The sequence below is a fragment of the Eucalyptus grandis genome, chromosome 9 (genome assembly GCF_016545825.1).
Source record: "Eucalyptus grandis isolate ANBG69807.140 chromosome 9, ASM1654582v1, whole genome shotgun sequence".
NCBI lineage: Eukaryota > Viridiplantae > Streptophyta > Magnoliopsida > Myrtales > Myrtaceae > Eucalyptus > Eucalyptus grandis.
The window spans coordinates 43,583,101-43,606,537 of NC_052620.1; the positions used below are offsets into that span (position 1 = coordinate 43,583,101).

The following is a 23,437-nucleotide window of genomic DNA, read 5'->3' on the forward strand; positions in this document are numbered from 1 at the left end:
TCTCTATTTTAACGCTCATTATCAATTAATTAGCTTTTTGCCCTCGTCGGTCGAATCTTGGAAACTAAATCAAATCATAAATAAGGGAAGAAACAGACTGACTTGCCAATGCGTTCGCAATGATGAATAAGCGGGAAAATAAAGCCAGATATAACGAAACTAAACATTAAATTAAAAAAAGAGAGATAAAGATGAACAAGAGCCGCCCTCTTCCCCCTCCCCCCGTCGTCCATCTACGAAACTCAGTTCGCGTGGAGCTTAGGGAGAGGATGAGGATCGCGAACGTGGAAACAAGGGCAGAAGCAGCGAAACACGTGAATCCCGAACTGAACCACACACCCGATCATTCCGCCACCTGAGTGGCGGAATGTCGTGAGATCCGCAATAGCTTCCTCGGGGGCTGCGGTGGACAGGAATAAGCGAAATTGAAGCGTTGCTCGTGCGCGTGCTCGTGCTCGGGGTACTCGTGCTCCAGGACGAGCCATGGGGGCAGAGGAGGAGCAGAGGGCACGGCACTGGAAGTCCAGTATGTGGACGACGATGAGACTGTGATTTCGGCCTCCGTCTCGGTTTGGATGTCAGAGGTGGAATGCATGGGGAGGAGAGGGCAGCAATCGCCACTGCTTCTCGTGATGAGAATGGTCGTGATCGTGCTCGTGCTCGTCCTGCTCTGCAATTTGCTCCTCTTCTTCTTGGTCCACAGCTTCAGTTTCTTCACCGCCTTCATCATCTTCATCATCTTCATCGTCTTCCCTCTGTCTGCTCTGTCTGCTCTCTTCTTCCTACAATGTAAGTATTTTCTATTGTAGAGAGAGAGAGAGGCCCCGGCGCTCCTCCTTTATTTTTTAAAAGTTAGGGACCGTTGCTCTTCCGCCTCTTCCGTGCACGATAAGTCCAAAAAGCTTTCGCCTTGAGGCCCACCCTACTCAACAGTCAACAACGCCACTAATGTCCTGTCTCGTGATCTAGTCAGACTCGACTTCAGTAATCGACATCTGCAATGCAATCGAGTATTGAAATTCCAACTCGAGCTCGACTCGATTGCAATTAATCTACAATGGAACTTGAGTTCATTCTTTTGAGAACTCAACTAATACGTTTGTATTATGTTATTTTGCGCTGTTTTTTTTTTTTAATCTATTTGTAACCATTAGTATGTACATATTTTTTAGACAAGAAGAGAAAGTGGATCAGTTTTGCAAGCTGAGAATTGGCAAGGCCAAGCTCCATCTGTGACATGCCATGCTTGTGTGTGGAGAAAGAAGAGTTTGAGTTTAAAACAATTCGATGCCATACTTACCCTATATAATGAGTGTCTAGCTATTAATAGCTATTTTATTATGCAAGGATAGATACAATAAGAACAAGATGAATTTCATCTCATCCTTTTCAATTATGATATTTGGTATATAGGATTGATTTAGTGATGGCGTCAAAAACTTTAATGAGTTTTAAAAAAAAAAGAATTAGGCCCATATGTACATTGAACACAAAATTTACCACATAACTTAATAAATTCATGTTTTAATGATCATTCTCTTTAAAATGAGGCTCATCCGCAAATAACAAGCCCTTTTTCTTTGAACTCCTAATTCTTTTTGTTGAAGAGCAAAACGTGAAATTGGTTCCGATTGAATCGTGAGGGGGCAAATGGCCAGAAAAGAAATCTTTACGGGGTAAAATTGAGAAGAGAATTTCGAACCGATCAAATCACAGGGACCATTTTGTAATTTTGTTTTGATTGCGTCGCGAGGAAAAGAAAGGAGGAATCAGGGAGAGCGTGGCAATGGCGCCTTGGGTTTGAGGTTTCAAAATTGGGTCTCAAGGCTCTCAACTCAATCCATCATCAGTCAATTAGCGCAGAGAGAGAGAGAGAGAGAGAGAGAGAGAGACGATGATACTGCGAACTCCTCCGCCGTCGAAGAAGCAGAGGCTGGAAAGCAGAGCCGCGGAGGCGAGCCCTGCCGTCGGGTCCGACCGCCAAGTGGTCATCTACGAGGACCCTCCCGATGGCGATCCCAATGCCGACCAGCCCTCTTCCTCCTCCGACCACTTGCTCTGCACCTATCAATGTCGCCAAATGGTCCTTCCCTTCCTCCTTCTCTCACCACTCACTCTCTTCGTGTTTTCCCCTTCTCCTTTTATTTTATTTATTTATTTTTTCCGCAGGTTAAGTCGGAGTTCTTCGAGGCGTTGAGCAGTGCGGAGAAGCAAGCCCGCGATTATCATTCCCAGCTCCAGGCTCTGAACGACGACTTCCTCAAAGCTGGTTCTTCCTCTTCCCTTCTGTCACCGCCTTTAGGTTTTTTCACCTTTTTTCTTTTTTAATCCGTGCTCCATGATTTCGTCACCATGCGCCGCTTATCCCCCCCTGTAAGAAGCGAATTTGCCCAAATTCTCTTGATTTTGGAAACTTTTCTATGGTCTCTGAAACCAGGTGAGACGATACAATCAGTGCGCGCGTTGAATCTCCTGATGCCATCCTTTTCTCTAGCTGTTACCTATATACTAGTGTTTCGATTTATTGGGATTCTTGCATGTAGTTAGCTCGAGTTATTGCTGTGACCATTCGCAAATCCTACAGCTACTTGAAATTGTGATTATGATATGATAATATTTCTTATGCTGTGTTATCATCCATCCTGAATTCTGACAGATGCCGAGAGAAAGAAATTCAGGGAACAGTTGTTGTATGCTGAACAAGAACTTGCAGCCGCCAGAGGACGTGAACAGGCACTGCAGGGGCAACTTTTTAAGGAAGTCCGTGATTCCCAGGAACGATTGAAAAAGCAGATTCAATCGCACAGTGAAATGGAGGTGAATTTCTCACCTTTTCCATGTGCACGATATGTCTTCTTATTATTTGACTAGGCAATTTGCTTCAAGTTCGTCTTATGTTGGACTTGAACAACTTAAATACATGCATGCCTTAAAATTCGCTGTTAGTTTGGAGATAAGTCTTATTAAATTGATTCTAGAAGCTCTTTAGCTGAATCTCCTACTCTAGTGTCTCTCTTTGTGTATGTATTTGTAAACTGCTGTTTGGAATGCAACACTCACCAATGGGGATTTGTGATGATTTCCTGATGCCACTTTCATGAATGCTTTAGCAAAGCAACAGATTACTCATTTCTGCTATACCATTTAGTGTTCAGAGTGCCTGGTGTTTGGTTTGGTCGAGGCTGAATTTGTCCTTACTAATACTTACTTCTTCAAGCTGCTTTTTATTGAAATAAGAGCAGCCTAGTGAAAACTTTTTTTTTTTGGAATGAACCTTAGGGTATTTTGCCATCGTCAGTGAACCTGTATGTTTGGCTGATTTGAGGAGAGGTCAGCATGAAGGAACGAAAATCCAAGATTCTATGTGTGAAAATGAACATATGGTGCCTCACATTCCGACACTTGTTGGATGCCTGAGTTTTAACCCATATTTAAGATTCACCTCTTGTCATTTAAGAATATGTTGGGGAATGGAATGATCATTCATCCGTTAGACACCTAAAAGATGCTGTAGATCTATGTTCTGGTAATTCTCCTTGACATTTTTACTCCTACTCACTAATAACTTAATATAGCAACTTCTCTAGGAACTTTTTTAAAGATGCTTCTTTTAAGAGTAAGTGCTATGAGTCAGGACCCAGCCCAAAATACTGTTCTTTTTTTCTTTCTGTGTTCTTGTAATGTTCTTGTTGATTCTTGGAAGAATAAAAGAGCTACAACTGCACAGATCGACAATAGTTAAGTGGCAGGGATTGGTGCCAATCTGTCTGAGTACTTAAAATGGTTGGGCATTTTGATTTCACTGGATTACAAATAAGTTGGTATCTTATCTCTGGAGAGTATACCTCTGGTGCTGACAAGTATTACTTCATGATCATCTCAATTCGTTTTGATGTATTTTTTGTACAGATAAAGCTGCAAAATGAAATGAATCTTCGCAAGAGCACCGAATCATTAGCTGCTTCTGCTGAAGAAAAAGCAAGTCTTTCAGAGGGAAAGTTAAGTCGTCTTTCTGGAGATACCCAAAGCAAGAATAAGAGTCTCCGCAATGAGCTTGTGCAACTGCAAAGGGAATCAAAGCTTTCTATCTCCAGAATAAGTGCAGATGTGAGAATCTGAATTATTTACTTTAGATTCGGTCTCTTGTACATAAACATCTTTGTAATTTTGTTAAGGACTTGTGCCTTTAGCTTGAAAAAATGGAGTGCAGAGCTGTTAATGCAGAGAAACAGTCGAACTTGCTGAAAGAGCAGCTAGAAGAGCTTCGGAAGCAATTCAATGAGGTAGAGACCACCCCCCCCCTTCTCTCTCTCTCAGATCATGTCAAGTAATGTCAAGATACGTCCTCTATTTTAGCATTTTTAATATCTAATTTTTCATTCACTGTTTCTTTCTTCTATTTCTTGTAAGAATATCTGGAAGTGGCTTGTCTTAGTTTTCCGATCTAATCTTTGCACAAGAACTTTTGTGACTATGCGGTTGAGGATCGATATTCTCTAAGATGGAATAGTTAAATTTTACCCTGCTGAAGGCTTATGTTCTCAACAGTGCTTGCACCAGAAAAGTGAGGCGGAGAAAAAGTTGTCCACTCTCACCTTTCAGGAATCAAGTTCGAATGAGACCACAGTTTTGGTAAAACATCTACAAGAAGAGCTCAGAAATTATGTAAGTTGTTCTGCCAGTATTTGCTTCTGGACTTTTACTTTGTTTGACCTATCCGTAGGTACTAAGGATGATGCTTCTCACAACAGATCATCTCGTGCTAGAAGTGGCTGCTGTGTGTTTGTTGTGTAAAACTTTGCTATAGATCTAAGCGATAACTAGTTAACTTCAAATTTCTTGCCTTGTCATCATGCATTCAGACATGCTGCTGTATATTTTGAAGGCCATTGTCCTTTAGTTTTATACATATGTTTCCTTGGCTACCGGTGAATCTCAGTGTTTATTTACGGGAAGCTAGATTAGAATTAGCTGTCATGGTGAATGAGCTTTATCATGGTGTGAAGCCTTGGAACTTTATTGCAAAGCAAACCTTGTACCTTGATGTTAACATGTTGGCCAAGTTATGGCACGATTTTAAGGTCCATCCTTAATGTCAACCTGTCAAGCTGTGCAATTTGGACTTTATGAGCTGGGAATATCCTACAGACAATCCAGAAGAGGGGAAGAATGAGTATTTTGTAGTATTAAGATGGAACAGCATGTATCAGCTAGACTCCAATGTTGACACATGTAATGTCGGTTCGGAATAAGTTTTGGCCTGCTAAACATGACAAGGTTCCTGATAATAACACCTAGGGCCTAGTACAGCTTTAGTCCTCTAAATGCCAATGTTTGTGCGATTTGGTCCTCTAAGTTTTATTTTGTCCAGTCAAGTCCACTAACTGTCTCGATTTGTGCAATCAACCTTTAGTCAACTGCTCTCACCGAACGTGCAAATTAATTAATGACGTGGCATTACTGATGTGGCAAAAGTAGGCACACAATGCTATAATTAAGCAGAAATCTAACTTGGACAAAAAAGCAAAAGAAATGCTAATTTGCCGATATTAGTTACATGTAAACCAAGGACTTGATTGCATGAATCAAGAAAGTTAGGGGAATTGATTGATCAAATTAAGGTGTAGAGGAACAAATTGCACAATCAAGAGAGTTAGATGACTTGATTTAACAAAGTAAAAGTTAGAGGATCAAACTGTACAAACACTAAACTTGGAGGATTGAAATTTTAATTTATGCTAATGATTATTTCACTATTGATGATGTGAATCTGTTGATATTGTTGCTTAGCAACTGTGTGTTCATATTCCTAGACCTTTTGATGGTCGTCGAAAATGTATAGTTGCAACTACTAAGAATTGGCCAAGAAAGCTGCGTAATGATCACACATGCTGTGTCTGGGGAAAAAGTGCAATGAAAGGTGCTAGAGGAATTGAAATTGGAATAAAAAGGAGTGGAAGAAACCGATATTGTCTTCTCATGTTTGAATAAGAAGAAACCACAAAATAATGAAAATGGAGAGAAATCTAACTCTTGAGAAATTTAGTAAATGGAAAAATTGTTTAGAATTTACTATGTTGGCCTTAGTCAAATACATTAAACCTGAAATGGTGATGCAAAAGAATTTACTTCTATGTTTGGAGGGGTGTGATAATGAGAGAAAGAAAGTGGAGTGCAAGAAAGTTGGGCAGGAAAATGCAATTTTTCATTGTTTCAAATAAATAAATAAAAAACTAATGGGGGAAGAATTTCAGTCAAAAAAAGTCTTGTCAGCCCACCAAAACATTCTCCCGTAGATGAGGGATTTCAACATCTTTTCCTGCTTATTGCCCCTCAGTGAAATATAGTTCCATTTCCCTGAAACTCTTCTTGTCTTAGGTTACCTGATTTAGATGCCTCTGTCTTTCACCAGGAGTCTGAAGTGCGGGAAGCCAGAAAACTGAAATCATCTCATGAGCAAGTTGAGTTAATAAAGGAAAAGTTGCTGGAAGAAAGGGGCCGCCGTGAGAGGGCAGAATTAGAGACATCTCAATTGCAGGAGCTTCTGCATGATATGAAGAAAGTGGAGGAAGAATTACGTTCCTGGAAGTTAACAACCAAGGACATTCCGGGAGTGTCATGTCCTGATGATATCCCTCTTAAGTTTGCAGCTTTACAGAAGTACGTGAAATGTTTTTTTTTTTTTTTTTTTTTTTTTATATATATTTCTGAATTCTCAGCAGAATTCAATTTCATCATAGCCCGAAAGATATCTATTTTGCATAATGACACTGTATCGTGAACTACTATTCCTCTATTGATTGTTTGTTGGTATCTGGAAGCATAGCATAGATGCGGACTGCTTGCTATTAACTGCTATTTGGCGTCAAATATGGACTCTTTCAGTTTAGCTAGTCTGTTAATTGGTGACAGCTACTTAGAGGAAGTGCACGTTTATGACTGGTTGCAACCTTTGTATGGATCATTCTATTGTAGTGTGGCAATCAATCTTCTGAACTACATGACTGCAGAACTCACAAATCATATTAGAAGTTCTAATACGGCTTTGGGGTCATTGTGTCATGGACTTCACATGATTATAGTGTTGTTTGGTTGAGTACATCACTTCCGTAATGGGTTGATCTTTGGAATAATATTTGATGAATAAGAAGCAATTGATGTTAAAAAATATCTAACAAAGGCAGTGGTTCTGTGTGTCATCATTGTGGACTCTTGACCATTCTTGTTAAGTAGTACTTGTCAGCACCAGTGTGTTGTGCACGTAAAGAAAAACAGGGGGAATCAAAATTGCATAAATTTAATTATGTCCATAAGAATGGTAATATATGTATTCATCATTGTGTTTGTCTTGATAATTTTTGTGATAGTGTCAAATTGTGTCCTGTATGAACTAAGCATGCTTTAGAAATGTCATATTTGTTATGCGAATAATTGTTACTTTTGTGCTAATGTCATGGTTTATCATTCTAAATACTATATAAAATATCTAATAAGTATAGTCACCATGTTTGTATATTATGCCATTTTCATTTTTATTTTTCTGTGTGCTCATAGTTTCACCACACATAGGACTTTGTCCCACAAAAATTGCAAGGACCAATAATGAGAGTAGTTATGTATCGAAAGGGGAAATTATGATTTCATATTAAAGAAAAAGTTAAGCAAGACAAATTCAGATTGAAGTGCAAAGGTTTTACTTAGAATCCAACTTCTTATGGTATCATTATTCTATCAACTTCTTGTGCTTTTTCTTTTGTGAGGTCTTGTTCCCTTTCTACATAAAAAAGTACTAACCCTATAATTAGATATTATTTTAATTGTTTCTATGTTTATATAAAAGAAGTTCCATGCAAAACGGATGTCACACCAGTATTAAGAGAAATTACTATTTCTTATGGATGAATGACATTAAAAGAGAGAAGTTGGACATTGACAAGAAGGGAAAAAATATTCCCTAAGACTTTAAAAAAAGAGAACTTTGATTAGGAGTAACATATGTCCACCCAAAACCTAACTGTATGCATTCCTCTGGTGAATGATCCTTGATATGGTTGACATCCTCCTAGTGGCGCATTCATAAAATGCTTTTACCAGTAGCAAATATTTCGTGAGTTGATCTTCTTTAATAAGCATGTGAGGCTACTGCTGAGGCTTTAATATTTGGCTATCTATGGCAAAATATGAGTGATGTCATTTTATTTCTTGCTTATGGTAGTTTGGTCATTATTCTTGGGTTAAATCAAGCGTATCCCCCTCACACTCGCAATGTCCTTGTAAATGCAGAGAGGTGATTGAGAGTACTATGAAGGTTGGTGAGGCAAATGCACGCTTGAAACAAATGGAGGTGGCTTTGGACGAGGCAACACTTAGTAAGCAACGTGTTGAAACAGAGGCTGCACTTGCAAAGCAGAAAGCAGAAGAATCTATATCAGAGATTAAGAGGATTCAGTCAACGGTAAGTATTGAAGTTATTGCCTCATTATGGGTGGCAATTGTTTTCATGACATGACACGATCACAATTAACTTGAAACTAACATGACTTGACACATTTTGACCTATTCAAAGTAAAGATCAATTTATCATCATATGGAACCAAATGATATGATGATACTGACATGAATAACGGATAGGCAATGCTAGCCTTAGCAGTCTCAAGTTGTGTTGCCCTTTATGTATGCTAATTATTGAGTTTGAAACTGCAAAGCACATAAATAAGTGCCCCTTCAGAATAAGAGAATTTTAACAAGAAACTTACGGAGACAATGACTATACCTTTATGATCTGAAAAAAATCGTGGAGCCAGAGGTTGGTAAAATAAGGAGTACATTGAAACAGAGGAATCATGGTTGGGAAACTGACTTAAGTGTTTTTGTTCCTTTACATCTGAGTCAAGATGATGAAGAGAGAGGGATCCGGTATGACAAGATTCAAATGGATGGTTGCTTTTTTATTTATTTGGCTATTCTTTTCCCTAGAGTGTGAGTTCTCTCCGTTTTGTGGTCCTGTATAATGCAATAGAAAACAGGATCCAAATAAATGCTGCCCAAGATCCATAATAGTAGATTTTATCTTTTATCAGGCGAATGCCTGTCTCTGTACCGTCAAAACCTCTTTATTCTTTTGTCCAAGTCAACTGAAAATGGGAGTGAAGTAGATCGTTACTTTTCTTTTCATTTCTCTTTTACCAGTTCTTTTCAGGCACACAACTTTGTAACAAACCTGAAAAAACCTAGGCTACTCCTTCTAGATTCCTAGTGGTTCTTGGGACTTATGAAGTTGTTAACCAAGAGTATCCCTCTTCTAAGTAAGTTTGCAATATTCAAGCTTGCCTGTCTCTATTCCTTCAAAACCTCTTTTATTGTTTCGTCCCAGTCAACTGAAAGACGGGAGAGAGGTAGATTGTCTAGTATTTTGTTTTTGCATTTCGATACCAGTTCTTTTTCAGACTCACAACTCTGTAGCAAACCTGAATTGACCTAGGCTACTCATATTAGATTTTTAGTGGTTCTTGGGACTTACGAAGTTGTTTACCAATGTATCCCTCTTTTTAGTAAATTTGCAATATTTAAAGGCTTCCACCACATTGCCATTTATCCAAAGAAGTGGACATTGGTTGGACTTGAATGCTAGCCACTTCCACATCATTCTTTAAGGTACCAGAGCCTGTATGCGGCAGAATGTTTCTGCCTAAACAGAATGAAATTATACATGGCCCGAGGCTTGTAAATGCAAATGATAGCCAAATGTTGGGAAATCTGCATCATAATGTAAACGGTATGCACCTGCCTTGACTGATTATGATACTCATCTTAGCACTGTAAAGGGAAATAAATACACAGAATGTCAAGATCAAATTTGATGTAACAGGTGCTATTCTGGAAACAGAAGCCTTATCTGGTTAGATGCAGAGTAGACTCTTTCTTATATTCTCTTTTTTGATGTTCTTAAGTTGATGCTTGAAGTTTTGGTTTGTATTGTTGCTTTACCTTTTCCTGCTCCATTGGATATGCATAAGTTGGCTGCGATGAAGGTCTACGAGAATGGTTTATCTACTTTCAATGTGTTTTTCAGTATCTGATGAGACTTCATAATATAGATTATTGGAGGTGGTTTGCAAGTTATCTTGTGGTTACATGACCTTATTGTGATATTTAGATCACTTATGTGTTATTTCCTATTTTAACTTTCTGGTCATTCTCTGCTCCCCATATAGACATGTTTTGTGCCCCTTCAGTAGATATTGCTTTTCTTTCACAGCTTTCAGTGATCACTGAGGAGCGGGATAAATATCAAACTCTTGTCAATGAGCTGAAGAAGCCGGAGAAAGATGAAACTGGGAGTAAAGTGGCAAATGTAAACTTCTGCAATCTGTGGTTCACTGTCATCTTTGTCCCTCATTTTAGTGCTATTGCCACATATCCTGACGATCCTCTGTGTTTATATGGAACAGGAGTTGCAGTTGTCTCTTGCCAAGAAGGAATGTTGTATCAAAGAAATGGAGAGCAGTTTAAATGAGCAAAAGGAAGCTTATAATCGGCAACGGGAGGAGATTAAGTTACTAAATGAGAGGCTAAATAATGAAGCAAGAAGGATAAAATCACTGGAAAGGGAGAGTGATCGGCTTAGATCAGAAATTTCTCTTTTGGAGTCAAAGGTAAGGTCTTTTAAGAGTTTGCAAATTTGCATCATTTTCTGTTGGCTCCACTCTTTTCTTTTTCAGAGTGAAGTATCTAGCTATGCTAAAAGGTCTATAGGTTGCCAAATGATCTGTGATCTGGGCAATCACACCATTTATTTTTGTGGTTAATACTGCTGCTGTTTGCTCTGTGGTTTTGTGTGCATAAGACTGGTGTCTTCATCTTTAATAGGTCCATATGCTTATACAGGTTGCACGTGTATCTTGATTTGATGTATTTATTAGAAACAGTGAGAGATTTGTGTGATGAAGTAGCTTTTGGTTCATGCTAGCCTCACCCATGATAGTCTTGAACCTGCATAAAATAATAATTGATGTGAATTTAACATCTTGCAATTGTTGTGGACATTTCTATGACCTACGTTGATTCTGAGTGCTAAAATGAGGAAATATATCCTGGCATCTTTTATGGGGCCAAAATGAGGAAAAGTGTCTTCCCAGCAGGCAATTGGTTTGCCTTTAGGAATTGGTTTATGCTTCTACCAATACAAATGTTGTATCCCTGGAGGAATCTAAAGATGTGTTGCTTCATCTTTTATGATCAAAGATCTGGTTTGACTCGATGAAAGCCTTTATGTAACTATTACACAGTAATGCTCACTTTGGGACTCATTTTTGCTTCCTTCTTTTTATATTTGTTTATTGCTTCACTTGACTAAAAACATGTCTGCCTTTTCTGCAGTTGGGTCATGGTGATTTTTCTGCCGCAAGTACAAAAGTACTGCGCATGGTGAATACTCTTGCAGTTGATAATGAGGCAAAGCAAACCATTCAAGCTTTGCAAACTGAGTTGCAGAAGACAAAGGATAGGTTGCAAGCTGTTGAAGAGCTCAATAATCAGTCAGGTATTAATTCATTGCTTAGCGTAGAAATTAATATAGGAGAAGAAATTCCTTACCAAAAAAATATATATATAGGAGAAGAAAAGAGAGTGATGTAGAAATTGATAAAGAAGGAACGGGAAGAACGTGTAAACTGATTAGGGTCTTTCACGTCTCACATTTTTATTATTAAATAATTCTTAATGACCATAATAACCCTATTGGTGTTAATAACCATAATAACCCTATTGGTGTTAATAACCATAATAACCCTCACACTGTAACACTCCCCCTTAAGCTGGAGCATAGATATTAAGCATGCCTAACTTGTTACAAATATACTCAACCCTACTATTCCCTAAAGATTTGGTGAAAATATCAGCTAGTTGCCCATTGGTCCTAACATAACTAGTATAAATAACTCCAGCCTGAAGCTTCTCACGTATAAAATAACAATCAACTTCAATATGCTTGGTACGCTCATGGAATACTGAATTTGAAGTAATATGGATTGTTACCTGATTATCACACCATAATTCTCATTGGTGTAGGATCTTCAAATCCAAGTTCAACTAATAGCTAACGTATCGAAATTAATTCACAAGTAGCGTGAGCCATAACTCTGTATTCTGATTCTGCATTGGATTTAGCCACAACACTTTGCTTCTTACTCTTCCAAGATATTAGGTTTCCTCCCACAAAAGTACAGTAACCCAATGTAGATCTTCTATCTGTAGGAGACCCAGCCCAATCAGCATCCGAAAATGCTTCCACTCCTTTGTGACCACGATCACCGAAGAAAAGACCACGACTTGGAGTTTTCTTCAAGTATCTCAAAATTCTGATTATAGCATCCCAATGAGAGGTACAGGGAGAAGACATAAATTGACTCGCAACACACAAAAAAGGAAATATCAAGTCGAGTGATAATTAGATAATTCAATTTTCCAAAAAGCCTTCAATACCGTTCTAGATCATTCAATAGTTCACCTTCCCCTGTCATTAATTTTGAGCCAGCTTCTATGGGTGTACCTAGGGGTTTTTCTCCTAGCATACTTGTCTCTCTAAGCAAATCCAAAACATACTTGTGTTGTGAGATATGGATACCTTTCTTTGCTTATGCCATTTTGATATCCAAAAAATATCAAGTCATCCCAAATCCTTTATTTGAAACTGTTGTTACAAATGCAATTTCAATTCATTAATCCCTATAGAATCATCTCCAGCTATAATAATATCATCTACATAAACTACAAGAAATATCTGTCCAGCTCTTGAAACACGGTAAAACATAGAATGATCTCCACTACATTTAAACAATCCAAACTGGAGCACTTCTGTAAACCTCTCAAATCAAGCTTTAGGAGATTGCTTCAAACCATATAAAGATTCATTCAAACGATAAACATGACCATACCCTTTGAGCAACAAATCCAGGTGGTTGCTCCATATACACTTCCTCATTTAAATCACCATGAAGAAAGGCATTTGTAACGTCAAGCTGAAAAAGAGGCCAACAAGTAGAAGTAGCCAACGAAAGTAAAAGACGAACAGAGATCATCTTAGCCATTGGAGAGAGTATCACCATTATCAACCTCATAAACCCGTACATAACCTTTAGCAACAAATATGGCCTTAAGGCGAGGAAGAGAACCATCAGGATTAACCTTAACAGTGAACACCCATTTACATCCAATAGTAGTTTTTTCTTAAGGTAGAGGAACAAGATCCCAAGTCTTGTTTTGGTCGAGTGCCATTAGTTCCTCCTCCATAGCTGTCCTCTAGCCTTGACTAGATAATGCTTCAGCAACAGTTTTAGGAGTAGAATGTTTATTAATAGTGTCTAGACTAGCTCGAAAAGAAGCAAACATACCAAAATAGGTGACAAACTGTGCAATAGGATGTTGAGTACAATTGCGAACTGCTTTGCAATGAACAATGGGGATATCAAGATCAGTATGTGATAGGCTTACCTCAGACTTAGAAGATGAAGAAGACGAAATAGGTAGAGGTACATTTGCAGGGGGCTCCACATACTGATGATGATGTCTACTGTATACATGCTGAAGTGGTGGAGGGATTGGAGGAAATACTTATGCAAAGAAGAATAGTAACAACGATATCCCTTTTGTGTACAGGAATACCCCACAAAAATGCATTTAAGAGATCGAGGGTTTAATTTGGAAAGCCCTAGACAATGGTCACAAATATAGCAGACACAACTAAATATACAAGGTGGTAAATGAAACAAAGATTCCGAAGGAAAAAGAAGAGTGTGGTGTTACATCCTTAAGATCAGAGGACGGCATGCGCTTGATAAGATAGCATGCGACCATGATAGCATTAGCCCAAAAAGATTTGTCTACCTTTATTTCAAACATCAATGATCGAGCAATTTCTAGTAAGTGATAGTTTTTCCGTTCGGTGATAACATTTTGCCGTGGTGTATCTAAACAAGAAGATTGATGAAGGATGCCCTGTTGGGTCATGAATTCAAAAAAAAAGATTAGAAAAATATTCTTTAGTATTATCACTTCGAAGAATACAAAGAGGAGTTGAAAATTGAGTATGTACTTTGTTAACAAAAGCACAAAATATAGAAAAAAACTCAATGTCTTTTCATTAGATATAGCCAAGTGGCTCTTGAATAATCATTGACAAAAGTAACGAAATACTTAAAGCCCAACTTAAAAAGAGTAGGTCAAGGACCTTATATATCATAATAAACTAAGACAAAAGGATGAGAGGCCTGTTTATTGACGCTTGGACAATAACTAATACAATGCAATTTCCCAAACTGACATGACTCACATTCAAGACCAGATAAAGATTGAAATTGGGGATCTAAGTTTTTTAAACTTTTCAAGGATGGGTGTCCCAAACGACAATGGATCTGATGTGGGGAAGCTGCGGAACAGACAACACTTGTAGTATCATCAAGCAAGTAAAGCCCCCCTGACACATATCCTTTACCAATCGTCTTCCTTGTCTTCAAGTCTTGAAAAACACAGAAATCAAGATAGAAAGTTGTAGAACAATCATATGCTTTGGTAAGCTGACTGACAGACATAAGGTTAAACGAAAAACTAGGGAGATAAATGACTGAAGATAAAGATATGGAGGATGTTAGGGGAATTGTACCTATCCTCTTTATTGTGGATAGAGAACCATTGGCTAATGTAACATTAGACATAAACTCATGAAAGTTAGAAAAGATACCTGAGACTCCAGTCATATGATCGGTAGCACCTAAATCAATGACCTAGGGGCGAGAGGCAGAAGAAAGGCACGCTTTTGCATTACCTATTTGAACAAAAGTAGTTGTGGAGGAGGATTATGAAATTGGTTGGAAAATCTGGAGTTGATTATACCTAGCAAATTCCTCCTTTGACATTCTGATCAACTTTCCTCCGGCAGCGGATTGTGAAGAGGCACTAGATTCTACTGCATTAGCTACATTAGCTGTTGAGAGGGCCTTCCAAGAAGCTTATAACAGAATTTTTGAATATGTCCAAATAAACCACATGACAAGTTCGAACCAAATCGGTATTACCTCTTATGTCACTATAAGTGTTGCTAGCAAAGGGTGGTTGGCCTCTAACAACACTACGATTGGCGCCACCAGTTTGACCACCACCACGACCTCAACTACCACCACAATTTCCTTAAGCTGTCAAGGCTAAGTTCTTACCTATAGAAAATGCATCTTTAGGTGGTTAATGTGAGACTTTTAGAACACAAGCAAATGTCTCAGTGAGTGAACTCACCCTATCTCCTCCAAATATTTGGGCACAAACGGCATCATACTCTTGCCCTAATCCTCCCAAAAAAAATCATAATAACCAATTGCTCCCATTGGTCTTGCATTTCTTTGACATTAGAAGTAATGGGTAGTAGAGAATTAAGCTCTTCATACATCCGTTTGAAATCAGCAAAATACTGAGTAAATGGCCGACCCTTTCTATCAGCTTTATAAAATCCTTGGGACACTTCATATATTCTTGAAAGATTATTTTGTCAGGAATAAAGGACATTCAAGTAGTCCCACAACTCCTTCACATTCACAGTATTAATTTGTAACCAAATCCGCAATTTGAGATTCCATAGAGTTCAACATTTGACCAAAAATCCTAGCATCTACAATATCCCAATTTGTATCGGAGGCAAATTTTTTATCTGTTAGATTATTCTATTGCTCTCTCCTAGTCGACACTAACAACACGATTTTCCTCAATTGTTGGAAATTGGTGATAACTTCTATGTTCTTTTTTGTCAAACGACTAGAGGATGTAGACACAATCTTAGCTACTACACCTCTATTCTCCACCATAATTTGATGTTCGATGTATACCAATATAACGCAAGAACTTTCATCACAATAATCAAATTCAAATCCCTCCAACTAATTCAATTCAACAAACTACCGTGATTTGTTTCAAACGGTCCAAATCTCCATAATACTTCAATCAACTCATCATATTTCATTAAGACAAACGCCCAAATCATAGATTTTACCCACTTAGAAACCACCTCATCCAACATCAATTTCGTGGCGAACAGGATCGGTATCTCCATCAAGCAAGTTGCTGCAATTTTTTTTTTTTTTTTTTGAAAAGTGAGAGAACAACGAACACACGAGCAAACCTTAGAAGACCACACCAATCAGATCAACTTGCACGGAGGGGTGTGAGCTCAACTAGCGTCGATCTTGAATGGATGGACAAGATCACGTGATGCCAGACGACATCGGATCTAAACCAACAAGGCCAAATCTGAGCCGACTACGCTCGTTGACATCAAATCTAGACTCGAGAAGGCTGGCCTACACCGGCTTGGGTTGAGTGATGCTTGTTAATGTGACTTTGATGCCATGTAGAAATTAATATAGGAGAAGAATCGAGAGCAATGTAGAAATTGATAAAGAAGGAACGAGGAGAACGTGTAAATTGATTAGGGTTTTCCACATATCACACTTTTATTATTAAATAATACTTAATGACCATAATAACCCTATCAGTGTTAATGACCATCTTATTGAAAGCATACATTGATTTCACTAGGCTTATTTGATTTTGGCAAAGAAATTTACTCTTGAAATTAGAGAGAGGATTTCGATGGTTTAGGCATATTTATGAGTCTAAAATGATCTAAAAGTTGGGTGAAGGGGAGCAGTAATCTCTTCATTTCTCTCTCTGATGCTATTATTTTGACCTTTGAAGACTATGTGGCAAAAAAGGAAAAAGTAATAGACAACGTGCCAATATTGTCTACAATAATCTGACCAAATGATCCACTAGTTCCCTTCAATTTCAATTTAGATCGTATAGTTTTTCTAAATGTATTTCTGATGCTTTTTAACTATCTTGCTTAGGGTGAGGTGTATCAATTCATTTGTTTCATGTGGATGTCAAAACAACCCATTCTTTGATCTGGAAGCTCTTTTATGGACTCCTAGTATACTTTCTAGTCAAAAGGCATATCATATCCTATGAGATGAAAGTCTAATGTTCTCAGTGATTGAAATCAAATGTCAATCACATGATTGCAAGATGCATCAAGATTTAGTTACCACAAGTGAAATTTATCCTTATAAAACTTCAGTAAAATTCTTCATTCCATCCCGTTCATGCCTTTTCTAATCAAGTCCCTTTATTTTCAATTCGTCTAATTAAGTCATGCTTTCACAAATTTCTAATCAAGTGCTTTCAACACCAAATCTGGTTGATGCGGTCGTTGGATGACGCCGCAGTATGACACGGATAAAATTTGGCCAATGTGGATGCCATAGTGGAAAACTTTAGGCAATGTCTCAAATAATTCATCCACGTAACACTCCTAAGGCCACGTTGACTGGATTGGGTCAGATTTGATGTCAAAGCGACTTATTAAAAAATTTGTGAAAGTAGGATTTGATTAGACGAATTAAAAGTACGAGGATTGTATTAGAAAATGCGTGAAAGTATAGGGACAAAGAGTATATTTCATCCTAAAACTCATTTGTTCATAAATATCATGTAGGTCTACAACCAATGAGCCTGGATCGAAGAGCAAAACAGCTCTTGTTTACATTGTAAATAATGGGAACCAACTTCCTCGTTGATGTTTTATGCTGATTGAAGCACATAGACCTGTGTTTTTGAGAGGACCAATTTATAATTGAGATGAGGATGATTGATGCTATTAAAGAAAAACCAGTTATTACACATACTACAGCAAAAAATTCAGAGACTGGTGGCAGATTTGTTGCTTTGGTTTATGCTTTTAGAATCATTTTGTTAAATTATATGCATAATGGTGTGAACTTTAATAATTAGTTTCTCTTCAACGACTTCCCTTCCCTGCAGAAGTGTAGGCTTTTTTTTAAGAGTTTAATATCGGTAATTGTAAAAGAACTCTGCCATTGCTTTTTGTTAATGTATGAAAGTTATCTTGTTCTTTTCCCCCTAAAACAGAAAGCTCTTCAAAAAGCGACATTTTGTTCCTTTACAACTATCAAATCAATGACTGATTGGTTTCATGACCTTGATTAATTGTGAACTCTCACTCCTGCTGTTGTGGCAACATCAACCATTGCATACATGTAGCTACTGCAAGCGGCATGCATTTCAGCTCTCTGTGAAAGTTTATGTTTGAACTTTTGAGTATAGTGACCTTTACTCATATTGGTACAGAAGTAACCTGGAACTGTAGTTTTGTCTCTCTTGCTAATGGTTGAGTTATTCCTTTCATCACTTCGGTCATTGTGGCATTAATCTGTGTCGCAGAAAATGGATCTGCTGATTTCACTTGAAAATGCTTAGGGTATCATATGTATATGTGTGTGCACGAATATATATTTATATCCAAACATTAAATGCTGATGCACATAATGTAACGAAATTCATGTGCCTATTGCATTCCGTATGATGAAGTTTTGATTTGGGGTTGTAAATAATTTTACATTATAAAACTATAGCTTGGTGGTGCATAACTAAATGCTCTTTTGTTCTTGTTGTGTTGCTGCACATGTAAACTGTAGGCAATGCTGCAAAATCTGTTGATTGCCAAATATCTGAAAAGATAACTCAGCTGAAAGAACAAATTGCAACACTTGAGAAGCGTGAAGAAAGGTTTGTGTTACATGATATGTTTGTTCTCAATATTCCAGTCATTGTCTCATGAATGATACAATATGGCATAGGTACAAGACTGTCTTTGCAGATCGAATTTCAGTGTTTCGACGGGCATGTTGTGAGCTTTTTGGTTACAAGGTACCTTCTCTGTACTTGTACACATGTTTTTCCTCTGACATATGGCAGTTGACTTCTTGGTAAATTGCAAATATCTGTATAAGTTTTCACAGTTTAGGAAGCTGCTTAGGGTGGCCAACCGTAAACAAGTTGTACTATGCTTAATTAGTCCATGTGAACATTTTTACATTGTTTCATTATGACATGGAGGGGGAGAGGATTTATGGGGATTTGCAGGTTGGGGAGGCATATGCAAGTATTTTCTTCCCATGAAAAGTTATGCGTTAATCAGAAGAAGAGTTTCATCTCAATGTTAAAAGATGAACTATAATTGGTATTAGGTTTAGAATTTTCTACCTCCACAATTGAGGATATCATCATATTTGGGACTTGGTCATGTTCTGCACTTGGTTGACCTGTATGAAGTCGACTTAGTCTGGAAAGAGGGAAGGGTGATAACTGTATGTGAAGAAGTTTATGAGCATTACGTCTTTTTGTCTGTCTTTCCAGGATTTCCAGGAGAGTGGACAGTTTTGTTTGAATTACAGATGTAGCTATAGAATTTTTTTTTTTTTGAACAAGCACTTGGATGAGATTCTTATTAAGAGAAGGGTTGACTTCACATTCTAGAGTCCCAATTTGTCAGATGCTATCTCCTTCTGGGACTCTTTCCATAAAAATTTTGAAATATGTAAAATTTTTACAAACAATGGAAAATCATATCTTGGGGATTGAGCTACCAGAATGGGTAGACCTGAAGAACATTCCTTTCTGATCCTCCATTCGCTGAGAGAAGTGCTAATTAAAAGCATGACAGTTGTTATTATTTTGGACTGCTAAGTTAACAATTCACTAGAATGCCAAAGTGATGTCCATCTAAATGCTTAATTTGATTGAGTCTTAATGTCACTTAAATGGAGTTGTGTTATCTGTGAAGTCGTTGTAGGAAAGGGTAAGTACATTGTGTTGAACTTTAAAAATTGGTTTAAATGTGTACTGCATGAGTAAATTACACGTGAATGTTGATACATTCACAGATTAGCTTTTCCTCTGGTCCAGCATTTTATCAAGAAATTCTAGTTTGTTGTAAATTCTTTGAATTGTGTTACAAACTTGTAAATATGCTCTTGCTCTTTTTATGTGCCTGCTTTCATGGCGGATGTTTGAACACTCGGAATATTATGAACCATATTCACAAATGTATGGAGTTTTTGGCCTTTTTGCCATGAGTTTCTCCTTTCCATTGTTCACCCTTTTCGGTGCTTTAGATGCTTCCATCTTGCTAGACATACAAAATCTTGGAGCTGTTCCGTGCATTTTATTAATTTGCTTATCTGAAGGGCTTCCGCTGTGGCACTCCTGTACTTTTATAATTCTACTTCTCTAGTCATGTTGCCTCTGTCAATTGCATACATGTAGATTTCATGTGGAAAGTGAATGGCACACGGACGTTATTCATTCTTACTGTTACCTCCACATTCTTGAGTTTCCAATTGTTTCAATGTGTAACAGGAGTGATGGTATCCTTATTTGCGTTCTTCCATCAAGTGTCCCAAGAATTGGACATTCTTGTGGAAGTGCGTTCTAAAAACTGCAATTTCATATATGATCCATGTTTTTGGCTTAGTAGTTTCTGTTTGTACTTGAAAAATATCTGTTTGTGAACTTGTGAGAAGGATGTATTCAACACTGTCTCCTCACCCCCAACCCAAGAAGAAGGAAAAGAAGATCTAATAATCAGATGAATTTAAACTGATTTTTACTCCAAAGTTTCCATTTTACCACTTCTTTGTGTGCCAACTATCAACTGTGGCCAATCAAATGTGTTCAATGTAATGATATGAGAAACTACTGATAACAAAGCAGGATTGATAGCTATGATCAAAATTTAGTCACAAGATATACGTACAAAGATATGAAACGCTAACTCATTATGCTAATTTTTTTTTATGATGGTGAAGATTATGTGTGCGCATTCTGATGTTAATGTGAAGCTCTGCCAAGCCTTTTTCCTTTTCTTTTCCTGAAAAATATTTAATTTTAGGATTAGAACAGTTGTTAAGAGCTTTTCTAAACCTTTCAAAACCATCACTTTGTTTTTGGTTTTCTTTTGGATAATGTATTTTGTATTTGACCCTGTATTACAGCTTCTTAAGTTCTGCAGCTTCCGTACTCTCCGCTTTTACACAGGAATATTGATTAGACATGTTCATTTCAAAGCAGTTACTTTTTAATGAGAAGTAGACTAACAGTGGAAGAACAGTATCTTGTCTTGGTCAGTAGATGTATCTGATGAGTTTGACGTAAGATGATGCCTGTGAAGTTCACCAGTTCCTGTGCTTCAATTACATGGGCGTGTGAGAGTCCCCTGCTAAGTTGCTGCTTTACTGCCAACATCCAAATTTTCCTCTTGGCCAACATTTTAACATCTGCCTCAATAGTGGAATCTTGTGTTTGTTTGGAATTTGATTTTGTTATGTCAATTTGTTGGCAGATTGTGATGGATGAACACCAGCGTCCTAATGGCATTCCAGTAACACGTTTTACCCTCCTATCAATTTACGCTCAGAATGATGAAGAGAAACTTGAGTTTGAATATGAATCTGGCAATGTAACAATTCTGGTAAGCTGTTGAACATTTACTGTCTTAGATAACTATGAGCAATGGCAATTGGATGTTGGTTGTATCCTTGTACTCAACTTTTTGGAGCATAATTGGGAGCATACTTTAGTTCTGTTCATGCACTAATCCATAACTTTATAGTGATCCTGCTGGACTTTGGGCTGCATAGTTTTCGTTTTTTGTGTTTAATCACCAGCTAACCTGTATGCCATGATGCTGTCCCTCTGTAATAGGCTTTAGAAAAATTATAAGGACGAGACATTCACTTTATTGCAGCCTTCTTTTTCCAAGCAAATTCCTTAAACTGCATCTTTAGTACCATTTGGACTTCTATACATCTTTATGGTTTGTTTTCATCAGTCTTGGCTTCACCACTCTCCCCCAAGGCGTATTAACCTGCGTCTCTTGGGTTGCCCTCAGATATATGTCCCACTGAATGTGGCCAATCATATGATGTGTGCAACTGCATTTTAGACCGAGAAGACTATTTATAGCCACTTCATGGCATGAACCCAAGAAGTTGTACGAATGTGTGATCCACTTGTATTCAAGCACTTGCTGGCATGCAAACGTGTATTCTGCTGGTGACATACTGATTTGTTTTCAAGTTCTTAGTAAAATTCTTTGTGCTGCCATATCGATGTAATGGGAATATGTAGAATTTAAGGTAGCTGATGTCTTCTTTCACAGGGAAATGATTACTCTTCACATCCTGAGATATCACGTCAGGTACAGCACCATGTCTCCCTCCCTCTGCACGTGTGTTCAAGTTTTCGTGTATGCTGAATGCTCCACTTTATTCTTTGGTTTCATGATTTCTCACTGGAGTTACATGACATTAAATTATTTGTGTAGATTGGGATCTTCATTCACAAGATGAATTCCATCCCAGCTTTCACTGCCAACATAACAGTGGAGTCTTTCAACCGGCGAACCTTGTCCTAGAAACGAATTGTTTACCGATGGAAGGACAACTTGGGTGGTGATTTTTAGGCGTGAATACATTTGTTTGTGTTAGTCATACCTACCTAAAAAATAGCCGCATCAAGTTTCTGACTTGGTGCCCGAGACCAGACTGTTCATATTGAGAGTTTGGCTCAAATAGTTGGTGCAGTATCCAGGGTTACGTTTTTGGTATTGGACAAAATAAAAGGTGGTCTATATTTTGAATGACGGCAAAAGCACTGCTCGGACTTTATGCAGAGAGATTATCAGGATAACCGGAGTAGTAGTGACTGCGCAAATGAACTTCCAAAGAAGGATCAACTTCAAAATTACCCACTCCACTTCTCAATTCAATCTTAAACTTGAGTTTAGGCTAACTAGTTTCTTGTACTCTTTCAATAGCATTTTAGTCCTGATCCATATGGAAACTCAACCAAGCCATAGGCCCCTGCACGTCACTACCGCAATTGCAATATGTGAAAATCAAACAAAAAGAAAAAGAGCAAAATATTGCAGAAAGAGCAGTGTTTTAGTAGTTTTTCCCGAAGTTGGGGCTTTGTCACGCCTTCTGGGCCCAAGTCACCCATCGTCGTCGTCATTGATCTTGCTTTGGGTGTTGTCGGCCCTGGGCAAGAATGGGTCCATGTGCGGTCCGTGTTGGCCTTTCTATGGACCTCATTGGGCCCGAAACGATACCCAGCGTCCTATTGGGGCCTAGGTTTGGGCCATGTTGGACCCAACATGGGTACATGCGGGGTAATTATCGGCAATTCTTTCTTGGGCCCTAGTTCCTACTCTTGACCAAACGGGTCGCAGTAGGTCCAAACCGTAGAAATTGGGTCATGTTTAAGTTATTAATGGCCCACTTTGCGTCCGTACTGGCCCTTCTTTGGACCGATGTCAAAATTAATGATCCTACGGCTGTGCAGCTTGGGTCTCACTGCAGCACAAATAGGGTCTCCATTGCACTCCATGGGGCCCTATTTGTTCTGGCTTATGGCCGTTGTTGGTCTGTTCTCATAGCCCCAAGTCGTGTGAATTGGAAGTAGTCCCCCTTTTAGGATTTCTATAACGCTGACCTCGCCTGAGATCGGCTGGTACAAAACGTTTCCGCTAGTACGC

At 38.2% G+C, this 23,437-nt stretch overlaps 2 protein-coding genes across 3 annotated transcripts; one reads left to right on the forward strand and one right to left on the reverse strand.

The window, feature by feature from the left end:
• Window positions 1-151: 151 nt before the first annotated feature.
• Window positions 152-822, reverse strand: LOC108955412 (hypothetical protein). Its single transcript, XM_018863238.2, has one exon. It carries the CDS (start codon window positions 743-745, stop codon window positions 344-346), a length of 402 nt encoding a protein of 133 aa, XP_018718783.2. The 5' UTR covers window positions 746-822; the 3' UTR covers window positions 152-343.
• A 962-nt stretch (window positions 823-1,784) lies between these two features.
• On the forward strand, window positions 1,785-22,551 carry LOC104420029 (mitotic spindle checkpoint protein MAD1). 2 transcript variants are annotated; one of them, XM_010031927.3, is made up of 16 exons: window positions 1,786-2,083; window positions 2,170-2,269; window positions 2,657-2,817; window positions 3,910-4,107; window positions 4,191-4,283; window positions 4,549-4,665; window positions 6,413-6,660; window positions 8,284-8,455; window positions 10,259-10,354; window positions 10,452-10,655; window positions 11,380-11,542; window positions 18,537-18,627; window positions 18,699-18,768; window positions 21,242-21,370; window positions 22,061-22,099; window positions 22,226-22,551. In XM_010031927.3, the coding sequence occupies exons 1-16, from the start codon at window positions 1,895-1,897 to the stop codon at window positions 22,313-22,315; spliced, it is 2,160 nt and encodes a 719-aa protein (XP_010030229.2). In that variant the 5' UTR covers window positions 1,786-1,894; the 3' UTR covers window positions 22,316-22,551. The 2 variants fall into 2 exon arrangements, with proteins under 2 accessions (XP_018718644.2, XP_010030229.2); XM_018863099.2 differs by lacking the exons at window positions 22,061-22,099; window positions 22,226-22,551 and adding an exon at window positions 21,791-22,013 and having other exon boundaries at window positions 1,785-2,083.
• Window positions 22,552-23,437: the final 886 nt, after the last annotated feature.

Excerpts from the sequence above, each read along its gene's own strand:
- LOC108955412 (XM_018863238.2), bottom strand. The coding sequence starts at position 745 with ATGAAGATGATGAAGATGATGAAGGCGGTGAAGAAACTGAAGCTGTGG.
- LOC104420029 (XM_010031927.3), top strand. The coding sequence starts at position 1,895 with ATGATACTGCGAACTCCTCCGCCGTCGAAGAAGCAGAGGCTGGAAAGC. Across the intron at positions 18,628-18,698 it reads CTTGAGAAGCGTGAAGAAAG|GTACAAGACTGTCTTTGCAG; the intron begins GTTTGTGTTACA and ends AATATGGCATAG. Across the intron at positions 18,769-21,241 it reads GTGAGCTTTTTGGTTACAAG|ATTGTGATGGATGAACACCA; the intron begins GTACCTTCTCTG and ends ATTTGTTGGCAG.